Source organism: Malurus melanocephalus, unplaced genomic scaffold (assembly GCF_030028575.1).
Source record: "Malurus melanocephalus ecotype Western Australia unplaced genomic scaffold, MMel_1.1 scaffold_287, whole genome shotgun sequence".
Classification (NCBI taxonomy): domain Eukaryota; kingdom Metazoa; phylum Chordata; class Aves; order Passeriformes; family Maluridae; genus Malurus; species Malurus melanocephalus.
In genome coordinates, this window is record NW_026623519.1 from 196,747 (window position 1) to 215,407 (window position 18,661).

General features: G+C 53.6%; 2 protein-coding genes across 6 annotated transcripts in view; both read left to right on the plus strand.

Annotated features, from left to right (window-relative positions):
- The window catches only part of EPB41L1 (erythrocyte membrane protein band 4.1 like 1), a 33,461-nt gene extending 29,585 nt beyond the window's left edge, over positions 1–3,876 (plus strand). For all 5 annotated transcript variants that reach the window (XM_057376691.1, XM_057376692.1, XM_057376693.1 and 2 more), the window contains one exon: positions 957–3,876. In XM_057376691.1, coding sequence (XP_057232674.1) covers positions 957–965 — 9 coding nt within the window. In that variant the 3' untranslated portion in view covers positions 966–3,876. The remainder of the gene's footprint in view (positions 1–956) is intronic.
- A 1,320-nt stretch (positions 3,877–5,196) lies between these two features.
- On the plus strand, positions 5,197–11,291 carry AAR2 (AAR2 splicing factor). Its single transcript, XM_057376696.1, has 3 exons — positions 5,197–5,999; positions 7,520–7,749; positions 10,213–11,291. Exons 1-3 carry the CDS (start codon positions 5,252–5,254, stop codon positions 10,378–10,380), a joined length of 1,146 nt encoding a protein of 381 aa, XP_057232679.1. The 5' UTR covers positions 5,197–5,251; the 3' UTR covers positions 10,381–11,291.
- The last annotated feature ends 7,370 nt before the right edge of the window (positions 11,292–18,661 follow it).

An 18,661-nucleotide genomic window follows, 5' to 3' on the forward strand; every position in this document is an offset into this window, starting at 1 on the left:
GCCACTACCATGCCACCAAAAGCCATATTGTGGGTGTCAGGCTGCTGTCCTGCTCAGCACAGGGCTCAGGCATTTGTGTGTACAAGGGAAAGGACCTGCTCGTCCCCCTGGGCTGGGGTGGGAAAGAGGGGACAGCAGTTTTGCGACTGGGCTGAGGAACTTGGCTACAGGTTCTACAAAGCCAAAGTATCAGACCAATGTTGGCAAAAATGATCATTTCTTTACAAAAATCCTGCAGTCTCTTCAGTCCCACTCAGATCCCCAGGCTGTGTTTTTGCACACACACTGGTGTARGCAGCAGCACACAAGGTTTGCACGTCTCCACAGGCACCCCAAAGCTGTCACAGTCCCAGACACTTCTCCAGGGCTTGGGGAGTCCTGCCACACCCTAAAGCCCATACCTGACCCCATTCMCCCTATCAGCCAGGAGCTGCAGCACCTGCAGGTTGGCACAGCTACCAAATCCTTGTGTGGGAGCAGTGGGGACAGGGCTGGAGAGGAAAGGGGACATTTTGGGGGTCTCTGGCTGCAAGTGCTTTTGGAGAGGCTCCTTGGAAATGGGATTTTCTGGTTCTTTATCGTATGAAGGTTCTGATTGGCAGCTTTTAAGCCTAGAAAAACAACCAGCAATGCAGCTGGGAAGTTCAGGAGAGGCTCGTGGAGCTGTCTSGTCCTGTCAAAAGCACAGACAAGCCCAGACATTCCTGCATCCCATAGGATCCTCCCAGTTTTAGGTGAATGGCTTGAAGTGGGGGAGCAGCAACGCCCCCTTATCTCCCCCACACACCRACATCAGTCCAGTGCCTGAATTCCTGCTAATTACCGGAGCTCCTGCTAATGAAGTGCAAACTGTGACCCCAATTGTTTGCAAAGTCCCTGTCCAGTGCCTTGGTCCAAAGAGGAGCCTCCGTGGCCTGGCACTCCATGACTCATCCCTTTCCATCTGCCTTGCACAGGAATCTTGACCAACATGTTCCTGGAAGTCAACATCTGTATTCCAACCCGGAGAACAGGGGAGAAGGAGCCTTCATGCTGAATTTGTCAGCAAGACACAGACATCCTGGCTGCAATGTTCATGGCGAGAGACAAAAAATTTTTAAAAAAGGAATAGCAAATATATTATATATATATATACATACATATATATATATATATATATATATATATATAAACAGGAAACAAAATGCATCCTTGCACTGCTGCTATATGCTGGAAATGAATAGCAAACAGCACCACCAACAAACAAAGCCAACCCTCTGCAGATAAACGGAAGATTTTCCTGGATTGGTGATCAAATCAGATTTAAAGTCATAATAATAACAATAATCTCAGTAACAACACAATAAGCCACCATCTTGCATGTTACATGAAAGGACATACAATCATGAGTTCATTTGTTGCACATTGAATGGAAAGGAAAACTGCTTTGCAACAAAGCAAGTAAGCAAATTGAAATAAAAAAMCACAAGCAGAAATAAAACCATTCCCCACCTCTGGAAAGAAGAGAGAAAAACATTCAAGTTATGACTTTACAGTTATTTTCCAATTCACAAGTGTCATTTCGCCCTTCTCCTCATTCCATGCTGGTTTTTTGCTTTTTTTTTGGGGTTCTGTTAACTCTTCCCCCTCCCTTCCTTATCTTCTCTGTGCACTTGTCTGACCTCTTGTTCTCTGAAGGTATTTAGGAATGGGTTTCATTTCAAACAAAGCAAATGATATGTACATGGTTTCTCATCTCTAACGAGCAGCCTGTGGGGTTTCATATGGATGTGCATTTCAGTTCTGTATATTATTCTATATAACAGAGGGGGAGGGAGGGAACAATGCTGAAATAATCCAACAGTGCTAGTACAGACGATGCCGACGTTTTTAAATTATTAACTCTTGGATTGACTGTGGTTGGTATATTTGGAGACTCTTAGATCACGTGTGGGACTCTGAATCCTGCAAGAAGGGAATGGGGAAGGTTTCGACCGCTGCTGGTTGTGGGAAGAGGGGAGAGGGCAAGGGACAGGAATGTCCTGCTGGCTGATCTGCAGTGTGTGGTGGTGGTGAGATTTRGAGGGGCAGCAGTCACCTGGAGGGGCAGGGAAGGCTCTAGCTCCGGCAGCCGTAGGCAGGATGGGTTCCCAGCCSCCCAGAGCCGCGGGATCAGGTGGGAGCCAGGGGAGCCGCAGGGCTCAGCACTCCCCTCCAGCCCATGGTGGGTGGGGTGGGTTTGCTTTATTTCTGGATCCCAGTAATGGAATTCCTTGAGCTTTGTAGTAGGGTCGAAGGAAGAGGGGCTGTTTGTGCCCTGCCTCCCCCTGCCCAGGTGTGATGGCAGAGGGCTGGGGACAGCGCTGGCAGGGCCATGGCAGTGCTCCCCTGACCTGCTGAGGGATGGGAAGTGGAGGGACCATGCTGTGTCCATCCCTGCCAAATGTCCCCAGCATCCCAGGCTGGGTGGGAGCGCCCAGGAGGTGCCAGAGGAGYTGCTCCCAGCTCGACCTTCAACCACAGACTCTCTCCAGGGCTGCCTTTGGAAGGGGATCGTGGGCCAAGCCCAGGGCCCCGTACACTGTGAACCAGGCAGGTCGGGTAGGCTTGGAACCAAAAGCACAAAGGAAAGGAAAGAAATGGGTTTCCTTCTTGGGATTGTCTCTAGCTCCTGCAGAAACAGAAGGGCCCGTGACTCTGCACCATTTTGCCTTTAGTCTCCCACCCCTCACACACACTGTGCCCAGGAATTGGTGTGTCCTGCAGGTGCTGCCGGGGCTCGCAGGATGCCCAAGCAAAGCGCCTGTGCCATGGGCAGACCCTGCTGCCACCTTTGCTGTSCCAGAAGGGAGCTACTCCCTGGCAGCTACTCACCAGTAGCATATCAGTGTGTCCCTGAGGAGTCTGTGCTCTTGGCACACAGGTTTCTTCTGCAGGTGTGGAAGGCAAGAGCACAGGGGCTGCTGCCAGTGCCAGTGCCAGTGCTGCTCCCCAGTGTCCCACCAAGCGCTTTCAGAGAGCACAGCCCCAACCTAAAAGCAGTTAAGGCAGTTGCAAAGASGCTCCTTTTCTCTCTTTTGTTTCCCCAATGCACCCAAGCCAGCTGTGCCCAGCAGTGGCACTRCCAGGGGTGGTGGAGAGCTGGGGTCTGCCCACCGTGCTGGCATTCTCCAGTACATGGCACATTTTGGACTTGGCGGAGCCCACCTGGCCTGAGCACCCCCACAGCCCACCCAAGGCCACTGTGACCCTCCAGACTCACTTTTGAAGTTGTGCACTGGGAAGCGAAGGTTTCCGTGGGAAYGAGCAGCCAGGCAGAGTCAGGCTCCCAGTGTGCTTGGACTGCCATGAGTTCAGTTTGCAGTGAGCAGCCCTGGCTCCCACAGCGTGTGCATGGGTGGCAATGTTGAAAACTATTTTTTTTAAAGAGGGAAAAAAAAAGGAAAGAAAAAAGCTCACTGCTTGTTCTCCTGGCAAGGTGTGGCTTTCTGCTGCTCAACCCCAGCCTGCCCATCACCACGYTCCGTTTTGGATAGCTGATCACTGCTTGTTTTCTTCCAGGGGCCTTTCTGTGAAAAGGGGTGGGAGACACGAGTGCCTGTTTTTACTCAATCCCACAAATTCATTCTGAACCTGGCCTGCGATTGCATGAGTAATAATAACAGTAACAGTAACAATAATAATAATAATAATAATAATAATATTTATTTTTATTTGAGAAGCACCTTACCAACCAACTGCAACTGTTGTTCTTTCACTAACTCTCCTTTTCTCTTCCCTTGTTCTCCCTCTCCCCCTTTGGTCATACTCCTTTTCAGTGCTTGGTGGTGTATGCGTGTGTGCTCACTGTTCTTGTATTCAATAAAAGTGAAATAAATGTGTTTGATGCTAATCAGCCTGGGGCCTCAGTGGACTCTTTCCTGCTGAGAGGATGGAGAAGTGAAGAGGGAGCCTTGCAATGCGGGTCATTGGACATGGAAATACAGGATTCTGTCTAAAGAGGAGATCATAGAAAAGGAGGAATCCTAGAATGGTTTGGCCTGGAAGGGAATATAGAGCTCATCCTGTTCCACCCCCCTGCCATGGACAGGGACACCTTCCACTGTCCCAGGCTGCTCCAAGCCTCAGTGCCCAGCCTGACCTTGGACACTGCCAGGGATGGGGCAGCCACMGCTTCTCTGRGCACCCTGTGCCAGGGCCTCACCACTCTCACAGGGAAGGATTCCTCCCCAATATCCCATCTATCGCTGCCCTCTGGCAGTGGGAAGCCATTCCCTTGTCCCCAGTCCCTCTCCAGCTCTCCTGGAGCCCCTTTAGGCACCGGAAGGGGCTCTAATTTCYTGCCAGAACCTTCTCTTCCCCAGGCTGAACCACCCCAGCTCTCCCAGYCTGGCTGCAGAGCAGAGGAGCTCCAGSCCTTGGAGCATCTCAGTGGCCACCTCTGGACTYGCTCCAAAATCTCCWTATCCCTCCAATGCCACAGAGCCCAGAGCTGGAGGAAGCTCTGCAGGTGAGCTCTCCCAAGGGCAGATGAAGATGGTGCCAACTGCTGCAGGGAATTGCGGCTGCTGGAGCCACCATTCGTRTGGCACATGCTGAGCCTCGAACGCACCATGGGGCAGCGAAGGTGCCTGTGAGGAGGTACAGAACGCAGGGAGGTGGTGGGAACTGCCCCTCTCTGGGGAGCCCGAGTCTGCCTGTCCTGGGAGCGAGGACATAGTGCTGGGACAGCGTCYGTCCTGCTTAAGGGTCTGTGTGTCACCGTGAGGGTGCCCCTGTGTCTGTCCCGGGGGTGCTCTCGGTCCATGAGTCCCAGACAGGGCTCTGGCTGTCCCACTGCAGAGCTGGGAGCACGGGGGGCCCAGGGGAATGTCAGCCAGCTGGGGGGACTGGGGACCAGCTTTGGGGACATGGGTCAGCGGGGAGCAGCCGCCAGCCATGGAGAGGCAAAGGGGAACAACGCCTAGCTGGGGACTGGGGATGGGCTGGGTGGAACAGGGACCGAGCTGGGGGTGGGCTGGGTGGAACAGGGACCGAGCTGGGGGGGAAAGGGACCGAGCTGGGAGTGGTCGGGTGGCATTGCCCGCTGCCCGCTGGGCACCACCACAGTGGAAACCAGCGCCAAGAGCGAAGCAGCTCCCGCTGCCGTGAGGGCAGAGCGCACCCCCGCCCGCTGCCGCAGCCCCCGCTCGGTGCCGGAAGCGCCTGTCCCGGATATCCGGGCAGCGTCGCTCGCTCCAGGGCCGTTCGCAGCGGCCGGTGTGGCCCGGCCATGGCGGCCCCGCGGCCGGACCCCGCGCTCGCCCGGCAGCTCTTCTTCGAGGGCGCGGCCGTGGTAGTGCTGGACGTGCCGGAGGGCACCGAGTTCGGCATCGACTATAGCGCGTGGGCCGTGGGGCCGCGGTTCCGCGGCGTGAAGATGGTGCCGCCGGGGCTGCACTTCGTGCACTGCAGCGCGGGCGGCGCGGGCGGGCGGGACTCGGGGCCGCGCTCCGGCCGCTTCCTCAGCCTGCGGCGCCGCGAGGTGCGGGTGCTGCGCTGGGATCCCGCGGGCGAGGCCGTGCGGCCCGAGCCCCCCGAGCAGGGCGAGGCTCTGCGGGACCGYCTGCGGGAGCTGGACCCCTTCCTCGGGCCCTACCCCTACGAGACGCTGAAGAAGTGGGTGTCGCTGACCAACTTCATCAGCGAGGCGGTGGCCGAGGAGCTGCAGCCCGAGAGCGGCCAGATCTGCGCKTTCGCCGAGGTGCTGCCCGAGACGGCGGGGCGGCACACGCGGGACCGCGCCGGGCAGGTCCGGGCGCCGCTGGGCGCCGAGTGCCGCAGCTACGCCGAGGGCCTGGCCCGGCTGCCCCGTATGCGGCCGCGGGCCGGCACCCAGATCCGCTTCTCCGAGCTGCCCCGGCAGGCCTTTCCCGACGGGGCCACCCCCGAGGAGATCACCCGGCACAGCATGGACCTGAGCTACGCCCTGCAGCGGGTGATGGAGCAGCGCTACCCCGGCCGGCCGCTGGGCCTGCTCGGTGAGCACCGCCCGGGGTGGAAGGCATTTCCGTGGCACGGTTGCGGGATGAGACCTGTGCCTGTTCCCTCTGCCTGTTCCATGCGCCCCGACGTGTTTCTCAGCAGGGCAGGACAGAAGTTGGTGGAGATTTTAGCAGCCTGTAGGGGTTGTTCCCGTTGCCTGCAGGAGGCTGAGATCAGACCTCACCGGGGGCTGCTGCTGCTCCCAAGAGGCATTTGCGACCTCTGCTCACTGTGATGGGGACAGGACCCAGAGAACGGCTGGGGCTGGGCCAGGGTAGGGTGAGGCTGGAGAGCAGGGAAAGGTTCTTCTGTSCCCAGAGGGTGCTGGGCACTGCCCAGGCTCCCCAGGGAATGGTCCCAACCCCGAGGCTGCCAGAGCTCCAGGAGCATTYGGACAGCGCTCTCAGGGATACACAGGGTTAGATTGTTGGGGTGTCTGTGCAGGGCCAGGGGTGGGACCTGGACTTCCTCCCAGCTCAGGATATTCTGTGATTCCRTTCCGTGACTCTCTCAGGTGAAGACGTGGTGSTGGGGGCTCATATTGCCCCAGATTAAGTCAAAAGCAGCAACAGGTGGCCCTGGTGTCTGGCATCTCACCTGTTGAGAGARCGTCTTGAAGCTGGATCTTACTGAGTCTTGGTAACATCAAGTGGGGCTGGACCCCGCCAGACCCTTGTTCCTGTTTGCCTGGGGAGGTTCCTGGTGAGGTGACGGGTCCTTCCCTGGCTGTCACTATGGCAGCACAGCTCTGTGTGTATTCTGTGTGTGCTCCATGTGCTGTCCATGATAGTGGCAGTGTCCTCGCTGTGCCAGTCCTGCTATGGGGACACCAGACCTCCCCAGCCTATTTTATSGCCTGTGATACAAATAAATACTGAGTCTCTGGAGATCCTGGAGCAGGGTTTTGTTTCCTTGCAGGATGGAGGGAGAAGCTCTTACAGTTTCCCAGCTGGAACCTGGATTTGGAATAGGCCTTTGTTTCTCCCTTACTCCTTTCACAGTACATTAACATTATACAATTTATGCTTTTTCAAAACTATTAAAGACAACTGTAGAGACAACACATTGCCTTAGGGAGCAGTGGCAAAATAGCTGATACCAAGCATCCAGTGTGATGAACCCTTAATTCAACAAGGCAAACCCACTTGTTGATGTGCTGCTGACCTCTGCCAGCATTCCATGTCGGGGGTATTTGCAGTTCCATGTTGTTCTGGCCACTCAGCACAGGCAGGCTGAACTCACAGAATAACAGCAGGGTTTGATGTTTGCRTTTGTTGCTTGCTGTTTGCTCTCTCCAGTGCTGATATTCAGAGTTAGAGGTGACCTGCTCCATTCTGCTTTGCTTTGCAGCAGAGCAGAGCATCAGTACAGAGCAGTGTTTGGAGTATGGATGCACTTCCAAAAACCAACCAGGGTTGGTAAATCATTTGCAGAGCTTTGGGGAGGACATATTCCCTGGATATCTGATTAGTCTTACCTGTGTTTTGTTTTATTTCCCTTCTCTGAACCCACCCAGCTGAGTTGCAGTTTGCCTTCATCTGCTTCCTGATTGGGAACGTGTACGATGCCTTTGAGCATTGGAAGAGACTCCTGAACATGCTGTGCCGATCAGAGGAGGCCATAGGGAAGTACCAAGACCTTTACATCAACCTCATTTCTGTGCTGTATCACCAGCTCAACGAGATCCCGGCAGATTTTTTTGTGGACATCGTCTCCCACGACAACTTTTTAACCAGCACTTTACAGGTATGATTGTGACAGTGCCCTGAGATTTGGGAGTGGGACAGAGGGCAGCAGGACATCAAATTTGGGGAGAAGCTGCCAAAGGAATTAAGCTGTTTTGGAGATGGGAGCCTGTCTAAGMACATGGGGATTTTTTACTTTTTCCTAGTGTCATTCAACAAGAAATTGAGCTGAACAGCTACAAGAGAGGCTGGGGAAGTGCAGGATGTTTAATTTTTATAAAATGCCATTCATTCTTGAAAAAACAACACAAAAAACTTTGGCRTAAGGGATTGGTGATGCTGATTTTTGGGCAGCTGGAATGGTCTGCTCACTATGCAGGACAGTTCAGCAAAATCTTATTGAGCTGAGGGCAGTGATGTTAGCTAGGAAGCTYTTCCATTTCTGTTAGCACAGCTGAAGATTTCCTGCAGTCAAGTTCTTATCCAGAGGGAATTTGTGGTTATTCCAAAATGCAGAAGATGCTGCTTTTGCTGACAGGCAGGGGCAGATCTGTGGCTGAGCCCCAGTGAAACCAGTGACTCCCACTGACTGTGACCATGCTGGCAGGGCAGCAAACTGGCTGAGCAAAGTTTAGTTCACAAAAAAACCCCAAAGCAGACACGCTGACAAAGCTCGGCAGTGCAAGCAGCCCTGCAGGAAGCTGGGGGAAGTTGTGCTGCAGAAGCTCAATGCAGTTTTGTGCCCTCTCCTTTCCCAAGCAACAGTTCCACTCCTCTCTTTGTTAACCCTAAGTTCTTGCTGTAGGTTTGGGGAGGGTGGAGGTGTTTGGTTTTAATTGCTGGGTCAGATGTTTTGGGAAGCATTGCTTTAATTAAGTGGCTTTCAGAGTTTTGAATTTGGATTCTTACAAGTCTCGTTTAGTTCTTTTTTTTTTTTTAATTTGTATTTTATTTGTGCTGGTAGGTTTTTCCATCCCAGTGCAGGTCTGGACAGCCCAGCTCTGCAGCACACTCAGAGCAGTGCTGGCAATTCACAGCAGCACCCAAATGTGGCAGCTGGCCGTTCTTTCCCCCGAGGGCAATTTGGGAAGCACCCTTGGCTGCCTGAGCCTTGTCCAGCCCTGGGCTCCACCAGCCTATGTCCTACTGCCTCAGCAGGAGCTGTGCTGGTGTCAGGATCACCTTAAGCCCAGTGACAAAGAAAAGCTTTGCAAACCGAGCCCTTACTCACTCGGAGCTCTCAATTTCTCTGCTCCCGTGGGATTTCCCAAAGCAGTGCCAGGGCAGCTCTGGGCCTTGCTTTGCCCCTCACTTTGCACAGACGCCAGAATTCCCTTCCCCAGCTGGGCATGGGCAGTGGCTCTGAGCTGTGGGGGAGGGCATTGTCTGAGCTCCTGCTCAGCTCTGCGAACACCAGCTTTAATTTGGGAGTTTGATCCAAAGTGGCAAGAGCACAGCACAACCACCACTGTCTGTGCAGCCCTGCCAGTGCTTAAAGAAAAGAAAAAAAAATCTAACGCACAGTTCATTGAGAAGAAGTGGGAAGTATCATCTTTTTATCCTTTTTTGCCCTATCCTTTTTTGCCCTAGCAGCAGCATTGCTGTGGTTAGTTCTGTTAGAAAGAGGCAGTTTTCCACTAGAATGAGCAAGGAAAAGGCAAATGTTCATCCACAAAGCAACAAACTTTGCTGCTCATTGTCAGTGCTTTATCCATCTTTCAGTAGGTCTCTCCCAAATAAGAGGCTGTGTTTTCCCCAGAGGAGGTTTCTTTYTATGGAAATTAGTTCAGGATCAGAAGTTCAGGAGAAGCAGAATCAGGCTGGTAAGAGCTGGGCTTTGGGGCTAAATGCCTTGTTAATCACACCCAGGTGCTTTCCCTCTGRGGTGCCAGCAGAAGCTGTGAATTTGTGACACATTATTGGGTTTGTGTTTGGGGGATGGAAGGCAGAAGTTCCTCCAGACTTCAGCACTCTGTGCACAAGGGAATGGCAGGGTGGGGATAATCAGACTTTTTCCAGAGAGCTGCCATTCCTCTCTTACATTCGAGATCTTTTAATCAAGTTTCTTCTGTATCCTAAGGTCCTGGTAATACCAAATTACAGAAATGCTTTAGGAGATCTCTACCCATGGRAATGATGTGTGCAATTATCTGTTGTCCTTTTGGATGCTTGCTGGAAATCTGGCTGCTAGTATTTTATTTGGTTTTARTTCCTTCTGCTCAGACATTTTCCTTATTTCACATTTTGTATTTCAGAATGCTGTGGTACAAATTCAGTTACAAATACACCCCTGCTTCAGACCTGTTCTTATCTGAGTGCAGATATTTCTGGTCATGACTCAGAGGTGTGAAGGCAGGATGGCCTTGGGGTGTGGGGTGAGRAGTGATTGGGTTGGGTCTCCCCCAAAGTTGGAGTAGTCCCAGGGGAGTAAATCCTCAGCTGGCTCCCTCCTGGTGCTCCCTGGTGTCTCTGTAGGGAGGAGATGCGCAGGTGAGCCCTTTCTGACCTCTGCTCTGTATTTCAGGTGCTGTTCTCCTGCACATGCAGCTCTGCTGTGGATGAGACTTTGAGGAAAAAGGCTGAGAAGTTCAAGGCTCACCTGACCAAGAAGTTCAGATGGGACTTCGAGGCTGAGCCTGATGACTGTGCCCCTGTGGTGGTGGAGCTGCCTGAGGGTGTGCASGTGGACTGAGCCAAGGGCCCCTTAGGAGCAGACAGCTTTTAACGTGACCCTTCTCTTCTCCAACCATGCCAGCTGCTTAAAGGCTTGTAATGCAGCTGATCCTCTTCCTGTTGGAGAAGCAGATGTGGGAAAGCCAGGAGGATGCTGAGCTTTGTGGGGAGACCAGAGGAGTCTGAGTGCTGCCACATGGCTGCTTTGGACCCCTGAGGTTTTCCCAGTCCTTCTGTGGCATCTCAGAACACAAACCATGCACAAACTCACAGGATCATTAAAGCTGCAAAAGACCTTTTAATATCATGGAGTCCAACCCTAAATCTACCACTGTCAAGATCCTCCTGCACTCAGCTGTCCTCTGCATCCCTGCTCCCTCCTGCTGCTGGGCTGGAGCTGGTGCCCTGCTTGGCTTAGGGCTATGAGCCCACGGAGTGGTCTTGGCTGGTTCTGGTAGCCCAGACCCAGGCTGTGAGCTGAAGGCCAGCTCTTCCCGGGCTCGTGCTGCGGTGCTGTGACCACAGCTGTTTCACTGCTGGGTCAGATGCTCATGGAGCTCACTGGGATTTGTCTCAAAGCCACAGCAAAATTCCTCCCATTGCATCYACCCAGTCTCATTGCTGTCCCTCCCATTCCATTAAACCCTTTTGTATTTACTGCTGACCCTCTGTTTTGGCTGATGTAACAGGGAACAGTTTGGTGACAAGAATCAGAATTATTGGACTGTAGTCACCCAGGTCTTAAGGACCAAGCCAACATGAGATAAAAAGTCAGATTTCCACATGAACTGGATTCTCTGTTTTAATTGGAAATCATCTGGTTTTGCTCAAAACCAGAGCACCCTGAAAATTAACAGTTTGTAATGGTCAGGTTCCCATGATGAACTGCACTTTTGGCAGCTGAGAAAAGAKAATAAAATTGTACTTTCATTGTGGTGCCTTTTTTCTTTTTGCAAGGTTGTAGTRGGGACAGCTAATCATGGAATCCCAGGCTGGATTGGGTTGGAAGGACCTTAAACCCCATCCTATCCCACCCCCTGCCATGGGCAGGGACACCTCCCACTGTCCCAGGCTGCTCCAAGCCCTGTCCAAACTGGCCTTGAGCACTTCCAGGGATCCAGGGGCARCCACCCTGTGCCAGAGCCTCTCCCACTACACAGGGAACAATTTCTTTCCAATATCACATCTATCCCTGCCGTCTCTCAGTACAAAGCCATTCCCCTTGTTCCCGTCACTATCTGACCTTATAAAATATCCCCATCCCTCTTTATACACCCACTTTTATCTCCCATTGTTAYGTCTAGCTAGAGCAAAAATGGGTGGGGAGCGGCTGGGCCTTGGGGCAGCTGTCCCTCTGTGGGGCAGGAACAGAGGCAGCAAACCTGCATCTAAACACARGTGTAGCAGCTGCTTTACAGGGTTGCACTGCATGCTGAGGGAAAAGGGAAGAGGGCATATGGGAAGCAGCTTATTGGGTGTTTACAAGGTGAGGATAAAAACCTGTGAGGGAAGAGTGGGAATTAGCAGGAAGGAAGGGATGTGTAAAAGACAAGTGGCAACATGGAGGAATATTTCTGTGCCTGTCCAAAGCCGTGGGTGATGCTAACACTGCCCCTTCCTGCAGCTGAGATGAATGCTGGTACCTGAGAGGCTGAGAGAGGCTGGGGGTGTGTGAATACACATTGCTGCCAGCACACGGGCTGGAATTTGGGATGGCTTTGCAGCTCTGGATCCACGCTGCTTTGGGGTCAAGAGTGTTGTCAAGGGTGCTGAGGCATGGCCTCCATACCCTCTCCCCCTCCAGAGGGCTGTGCCAGGGCTGTGCCAGGATAGACTGGCACTGTTTGTGCCCCTGAGTTGTGCATAGCCCTGCTTAGCACAGGTAAAGCCAATCCCTTATGACTGAGCAGTGCCGGGAGCTGGATGCCCCAGGGCTGCCCCAATCCTGATCCCGCAGTCACTGCGCAAAGCCCAGGGTCAGGGTATCCATCCCCAAAGTGCTCCTCCTCTCCTGTTCCCTGCCACCACGGGCTCAGTGATATTCCAAAGCAGAGTTTCCAGCCTCAGGGACAGTTTTCTGCTGTGGGGCCTATGTGTARTCATGCACCTCACCAGGGATTGCTGCTTCTCATTCCATCCACCCTGCGGATTCAGAAATGAGGGATGTGCTCCCTTTGGCTGTGGAGAGCTGCCTTCCTGTCACCCCATTGCACTGCTCCCGTGTTTTATTGCAAACAGAAGCCACACAATCTGCTCCAGTGGCCCCTGGGCTTCCCCTGTGATTTCCACCACCTCCTGCCTGCGGCCAAGGCAGCAGTAAGGGCACTCCTGTCCTTTTTGGGGTGGATTTTGGTTCCATGGTGRCACTGGGAATTGCTCCCTGTGTAGTTCTGGAGCTCAGGCTGGGTGTGTGCAGCAATGAGCCAGGGCAGTTCCTGCTCTCTAAAAGCAAACTGAAGRTGGGAAAGTGTAGAAAGCTTGGAAGTGCTGTGGTTTTAAACTAAAGTGAGCTCARGGTTAATTATTTTTTGAACCAGCAATTCTCCCTTGGGGCTTTCTCTTTCCTTGCTCARTGGTAAGTTGGATTTCTGTTCTTTGCTTACTGTTTTCCTGTGGTGACCCTGCCTGTCTCTGTCCACTGTGGTTCAGTTCCAGTCTTTTTCTGGTTTTATTAGATTTCTCTGGCGTTTGCTACAATTGTACCCTTATTTTTCTAATCCAGAAATCACACGRTAGAAATCCATTGGAGCCCCCAACAACTATCAGAAGGGAGAGGATTGCCAGGGTCTCTTCAACACGCACCACCTTTGTTTGGAACAATGTTTATATCTGCCGCTGCTTTGGCAGCTGGGCATGGGCTGCACCATCTGCTGCAGATGGATAGGCTGGCAGCGAGCTCCTGGAATCTGGAAAAAGATGGAGTGGTGCTCCCTGATGGCTTTCTCTGAGAAAGGAAATTATTTACCCCTGCTGCTGCTGGGGATTGTCAAGCAGAGCTGCCACAGAGGCAGCTGGGCGGCCCTGCTCCTGGAAAAGGGGTGTTTTGTCTCCAGCCATTCCTTCCTGGTGTGCTCAGCTGTTCCACCCCTGCTCCCCTCCGAAAACCTGCACCTCCTGTTCTGCTTTGGGCTGCGATTTGGAAACCTGGGTTGTACAAACCAGAGGGGAGCTGGAGCAGGGATGGGGCGGTGTTCCAGAGAGCATGGGCTGTGCTGGAGCCTGGAATTAACGCACGGGAGGCATTGACTGCACAGGGGCTCATCAGGACAGCGCTATTGAGCCGCCAGGCAGCCTCAATGCAAATAAACTCCAAATGTGTTCATCAGTAGGGGAAAAATCCATGGTTGCCACCGGCCTGGGTGCCCCGGTCCCTCCCCCGCCCTAGCCGGTGGGTTCCCGAGGGAGGAGCTGCAGCAGCAATGTCCTGAACCCTGCAGGGCTGGCTCCGTCCGCTTGCCACCGAGCTGAGCGGGGGCTCCAGCATCTCGGGAGGCTACATGGACTGGGAACCAAAMCCTTGAGCCACAGCCCCTGCCAGGCCCCGGCTCCGGGCAGGCAGCAGGGGACAGGGAGGGGGGAAGGAAGCTGCGGTCCCTCGGCTCCATCCCGGGGAGTGTCCGAGGGCTGCGGGCGCTGCACCCCGTGTCCTGCCGGGATCACACTGGCAATGTTCCACAGCAGGGCTGAGCCATCTCCCAACCTKCAGAGCATGCAGCCGTAACCCTGCAGTGTTCTCCCCCTTGGTGAGGGAGCTACGGCTCTCACGGGGCCCGGCAGGGCTGACCGGGTAGAAGGCAAATGCCAGCAGAGGGGAATGCCCTGCRGTGTCCTCTGCAATTTGCTGCCTGGAAAAATAATGTCTCTTCCCACCAGGGCCATTAAATAATTCAGGAAATCAGATAAAGGAGGGATGGTGAAGAGTGGGGAGATGAGGGGAGGGAGCCTGGAGCCCCTCAAACCCCGTGGACTGGGGGGCACTGGCTGCCCAAGGCTCCCCAGARCAGGACATAGTTCTATACTATGCTAAAGGTTTCAGCATTTTCGTATTTTACCTCCTCCAAAGGCAGGTTTAGGCACAGCTGTTAATTTGTAAAAGCTGCTTCTCCTCCCCAGCTCTGATGGCCATGGCTGCACACATCAGAACAAGGGAATAAAGGGATTGATGGGATATTTGTACATTACAGTAAAAAGTGTAATGTAAAAAGTGAGTTCAAGCTTAAAGGTATTTCTAAACAAAAATAATAAATGAAAGGAAGTTTTTGGTGGTTTTTATTCAAAAATCCCTGATTTCTCCCTCAGCTGAGGAACATCTGGAAGTGCAAGGGATGTGCCTGGAGCATCCAGGAAAGCTTAACCTGGGGGTGGTTGTGGGTACACAGGAGGCTGCTGAGGTTTGGAAAAGAGGGTCATCGAGGATGTTATTACTGACAAAGCTGATAAATCCCTTCCCAGCAGTGAAGCAGGTGTGGATTTTYCTGCATCTTTCTCCTTGCTGGGGAGGCTTCGGATGATGCACGAAACAAGAGCTGTTTTTTGACTGAACAAAATTTGGGATCCTTGTCACTCTTTAGCAAGGAAAGAGGTGGCCACASGTGTTGGGAAAGGATCTCCAAAGGACAGGAATTGCCTTGAGAATCTGACCTGTTTCATCCTGTGAAGATTTTTTTTCCTCTTTTTTTAAAAATGAAATTATCTTTGTTTAAACAAAGGCACGTAGTGCCAGGACAAGGGGAAATGGCTACCCAGTGCCAGAGGGCAGGGATRGATGGGATATTGGGAAGGAATTGTTCTTCCCTGTGAGGGTGGGGAGGCCCTGGCACAGGGTGCTCAGAGAAGCTGTGGCTGCTGGTGGATCTCTGGAAGTGTCCAAGGCCAGGCTGGACATTGTAGCTTGGAGCACCCTGGGACAGTGGGAGGTGTCCCTGTCCATGGCAGGGGTGCAATGGGATGAGTTTTAAGGTCCCATCCCACCCAAGCCATTCTGAGATTCTAAGCAGGGAATTCCTGGTAATTGTTTTTCAGGAGTCAGTGTTGGGTGCCCTGGGTCAGCCTGGACRGTAGTTCCTGTGGGACTCTGCCCTTTCTGTGCAATTCACTCAYCCCTTCCCTAGCCTAGCAGGAAGCTCGTGAGTTAAATATCCCAGGAGCAGCCTTGCATCCATCCGTTAATGGATAAGCATCTAAATTTGTTACATCCATTAGAGGTGAGGAGTAGCCCCTTACAGCAAAAGTAACAAGAAGACTGAGAATTAAAGAGTGGAAAGAAGTTCACCTTTTTTTACTTTTACTGAAATAGGGAATAAGGGCACAGATTCAGGATAACAGATTTTTAGATTTTTTTACCTCCCCCCTCTTTATATCATCACTTTAACTGCTTAATTGCCTAAAAAAATGTCTGGTAAATTATAGTGAATTGTTCTGGAAAATGCAGCTCTGTTAACAATGCTGTGAACGCATGGAGAAGCCACGCAGGCTGGCCAGCCTTCAAAGGTGGAGACTGTGAAAAGGGCCGTCACAGCAGACAGAACATTATCAAAGCTGACATCGCTGTTTTGCCAGATCCTCTCTTTGACCATGGGACTGTCGACATCTCCATCCTTATAAATGATGTCTATTCCTCTGTGGGAGAATGATGAGAGTTCCTATTGCCTGCCTCAAAACATCTCTCCTTCTGTTCTGGGAGGGAGGGGCTTCGTTCTGCCTTTTGCGGGAGGGTTCCCATGAGGAGCATTCTCAGAGGCTTCAAACCCAACTCTGCTGGCAAAATTTGGTCGGATGGAGCCGATGCTCCCTTCAGAGAGGGAAAGCTGCTGCTGTGCCGAGCAGGGGTGTCAGAGCAGGGGACAGACCTCTGGGTGGCTCCATCCTCCCAGGTTTGGCGGTGGATGCTGCAATTCCTGTAGCTGTGCTCCGGGAACAGCATCGTGCTCCTGCTCAGTGCGGAGCGCCCGTGCCYCGCTGACCCCGCTGCCGGAGCCAGCCCGGGAATTGTTATCCCAGGCTCATCTCTGGGGGTGCTGCCTCACCGCTGGACACCATCCGGAGCTGTCCCGGACGCCCCAGCTGGGAGCTAGAGCATCCCCCGTGCCCCAGTTCGTCCAGAACGGGAAGGGCTGGCAGCTCCAGCCCCCGGGAGTGCCAGACCCACCGAGAACCAGGCCGGGCTCTGCACCTCCAGCCCTGCAGGAGCCTGCCCTGCGGACCAGGGGCTCTCTGCAAGCACAGCCCCGCTGCTCCCAGGGACACAATTATCCTCTTAGAAGGTTCAATGGACGATTTTATGGGGCCACATCAACAAGATTTCACTCAGTGCCAAAATCCCTCTCTGGGTAAGYTCTGGTGCCCTTCAGAAGGACATGAGCTGCTCACACACATCCCACGGGATGGGACCCCCTGCTGTGCCCACAGAGGGCTCTGTCCAGGGACACCGGTGGTCAGTGGCACCCGAGCAGGGCAGTGACACAGGCTCCTACCSCAGGACTGCCTGACCACCTCTGTGACATCCACAAACGCCCCCTGGAGTGAGCTCCTGGGCAGGAGGGAATGGGGCAGACCTGAGCTGGCAAACCTTGGGAGAGGAGAGGAGTCAGGCAGAGCTGCTGGTGGCCTCTTGGGCTCCATTTTCCCATTTGTGCAAAGCACAGCCTCCTGTCAGGGGTATTTTAGTTTTGTTTGTCAAACAGCCACTTCAGGATTTAAAAAGCATCACGAGAGTCTGTTGAGCTCCACAGACTGTGGAGGGACCTTGCCGGTGCATTACAGCAGGGACAGGTCACACACGTCACCCAGCTGTGCTGGGCGCTCACTCAAGGCTCTGATGGCTTTATTTGATCAGCACGAGCTGGCTGGGGAGGCTCTCCACCCTCAGCACTGCAGAAACTCCCCACTGCTTAACTGTGTTCATTGAATGGCCTGATTGTCTTAAGAAGATTGATAACCAGTGCATCTAATGCTCCTTCTGGGGCTCTCACTCCTTTCATTCCTCAGCAGAATCGGGCAGGTCAAGAGCTCTATTGCATTAGCAAAAGATGTTCCACCTTCCTTATTATTCACTGTTCCCTGCAAAGATCCTTTTAAACTCCAAGGGAAAGGCTACCTTTGATTTACTTTTTTTTTTTTTTTTTTTTTACTTCTTCTCCCTTTCCTTCTTCTATGGCAAAACATTTATTGCCTACTTCAAAAGAGGACACAAGTCCTCTGGCTTTGGCAGGGGTCCTCATCCAGCTCTAATGAGACTCAATTCATCAGCCCCCCCACCTCAGGATTGGGAGGGGATAGAAGGGGGTGGAAGCAGGGGGAAGGAGAGGGAAGGAGATGGAAGGGGATGGAAGGGAGAGGGAAGGTTTTGTCGTGTGCCAGCAGTAAAGCAGGTTTTTTTCTCCATGGTCACCAGCCAGTGAAAGCATCTTTTGGTGGCTTTGCATGAGCCACCAGGAGGGTCCCTGAGAGCTGTGTGTGCAGCCTGGGGTGCTCKCAAAGGGCAGCTGTCGGTGAGTGCATCACACAGCTGGAGGTCCGGGGCAGCCGGTGGGTTTTGCGCTCTGCTTTCTCCCCTGGCTCCTCCCAGCGCCCCTCGGACCCTCCCCTCTCCCTGTTGTCCCCGGTGGGTGATGGGGGTCTCGAGGTGAGGGGTTTGTGCTCCCSCAGGGCGGGAGGGGCGGTGATGGAGAAAGGAATCCCTGGGAAAGGGGGACTGTGAGCGGCGCCGGGACTCTGCTCAGAGCAGGGACCCCGCAGCTGTCCCCGGGAATTGCCGTGGAGTGTTCCCAGCACCAAAGCTCTGTTTGTATGCATTGCACTCACATTGCACTGGGGACACTGGGTAACAGCACTCAGCTTGCATAGACAGCGCCACGGAGCCGGGAGGATCCCTGAGGCTCCTTCCAGCACCCTCCCGGCTCCTCGCACCTCTCCCGCACCTGCCAGGCTGTGTCTGACTGCTGGGCACCGCTGGCAGCCCCTGGTGCCCCCTCTGGGTGTCCCGCTCAGGACTGGCGTGGCAGCGGGGGTACAGATGACCCGTGGCCCTGGGGTGAGGCTGGTGGTCGATTCCTCACTCCTCGGTGTCACGCTGGTCCCAGGAGGAGCCCCTGGCCCCGGCTGAGGACGATGCTGCCAGCCGGGAGCAGAGGAGYGGAGGAGCGAGTACGGGATGTGTTCCACGGGGAAAGAGAGACAGAGAGGKCACTGCAGGGAGCGTCATCTCCTGGGGAAGGAGCTGCGGCTCTGCTGCTCCCACACTGGCCAGGAGTGTCCTGCGAGCACGGACCCACTGCTGCTGCCCGGGGACCGGGGACAGG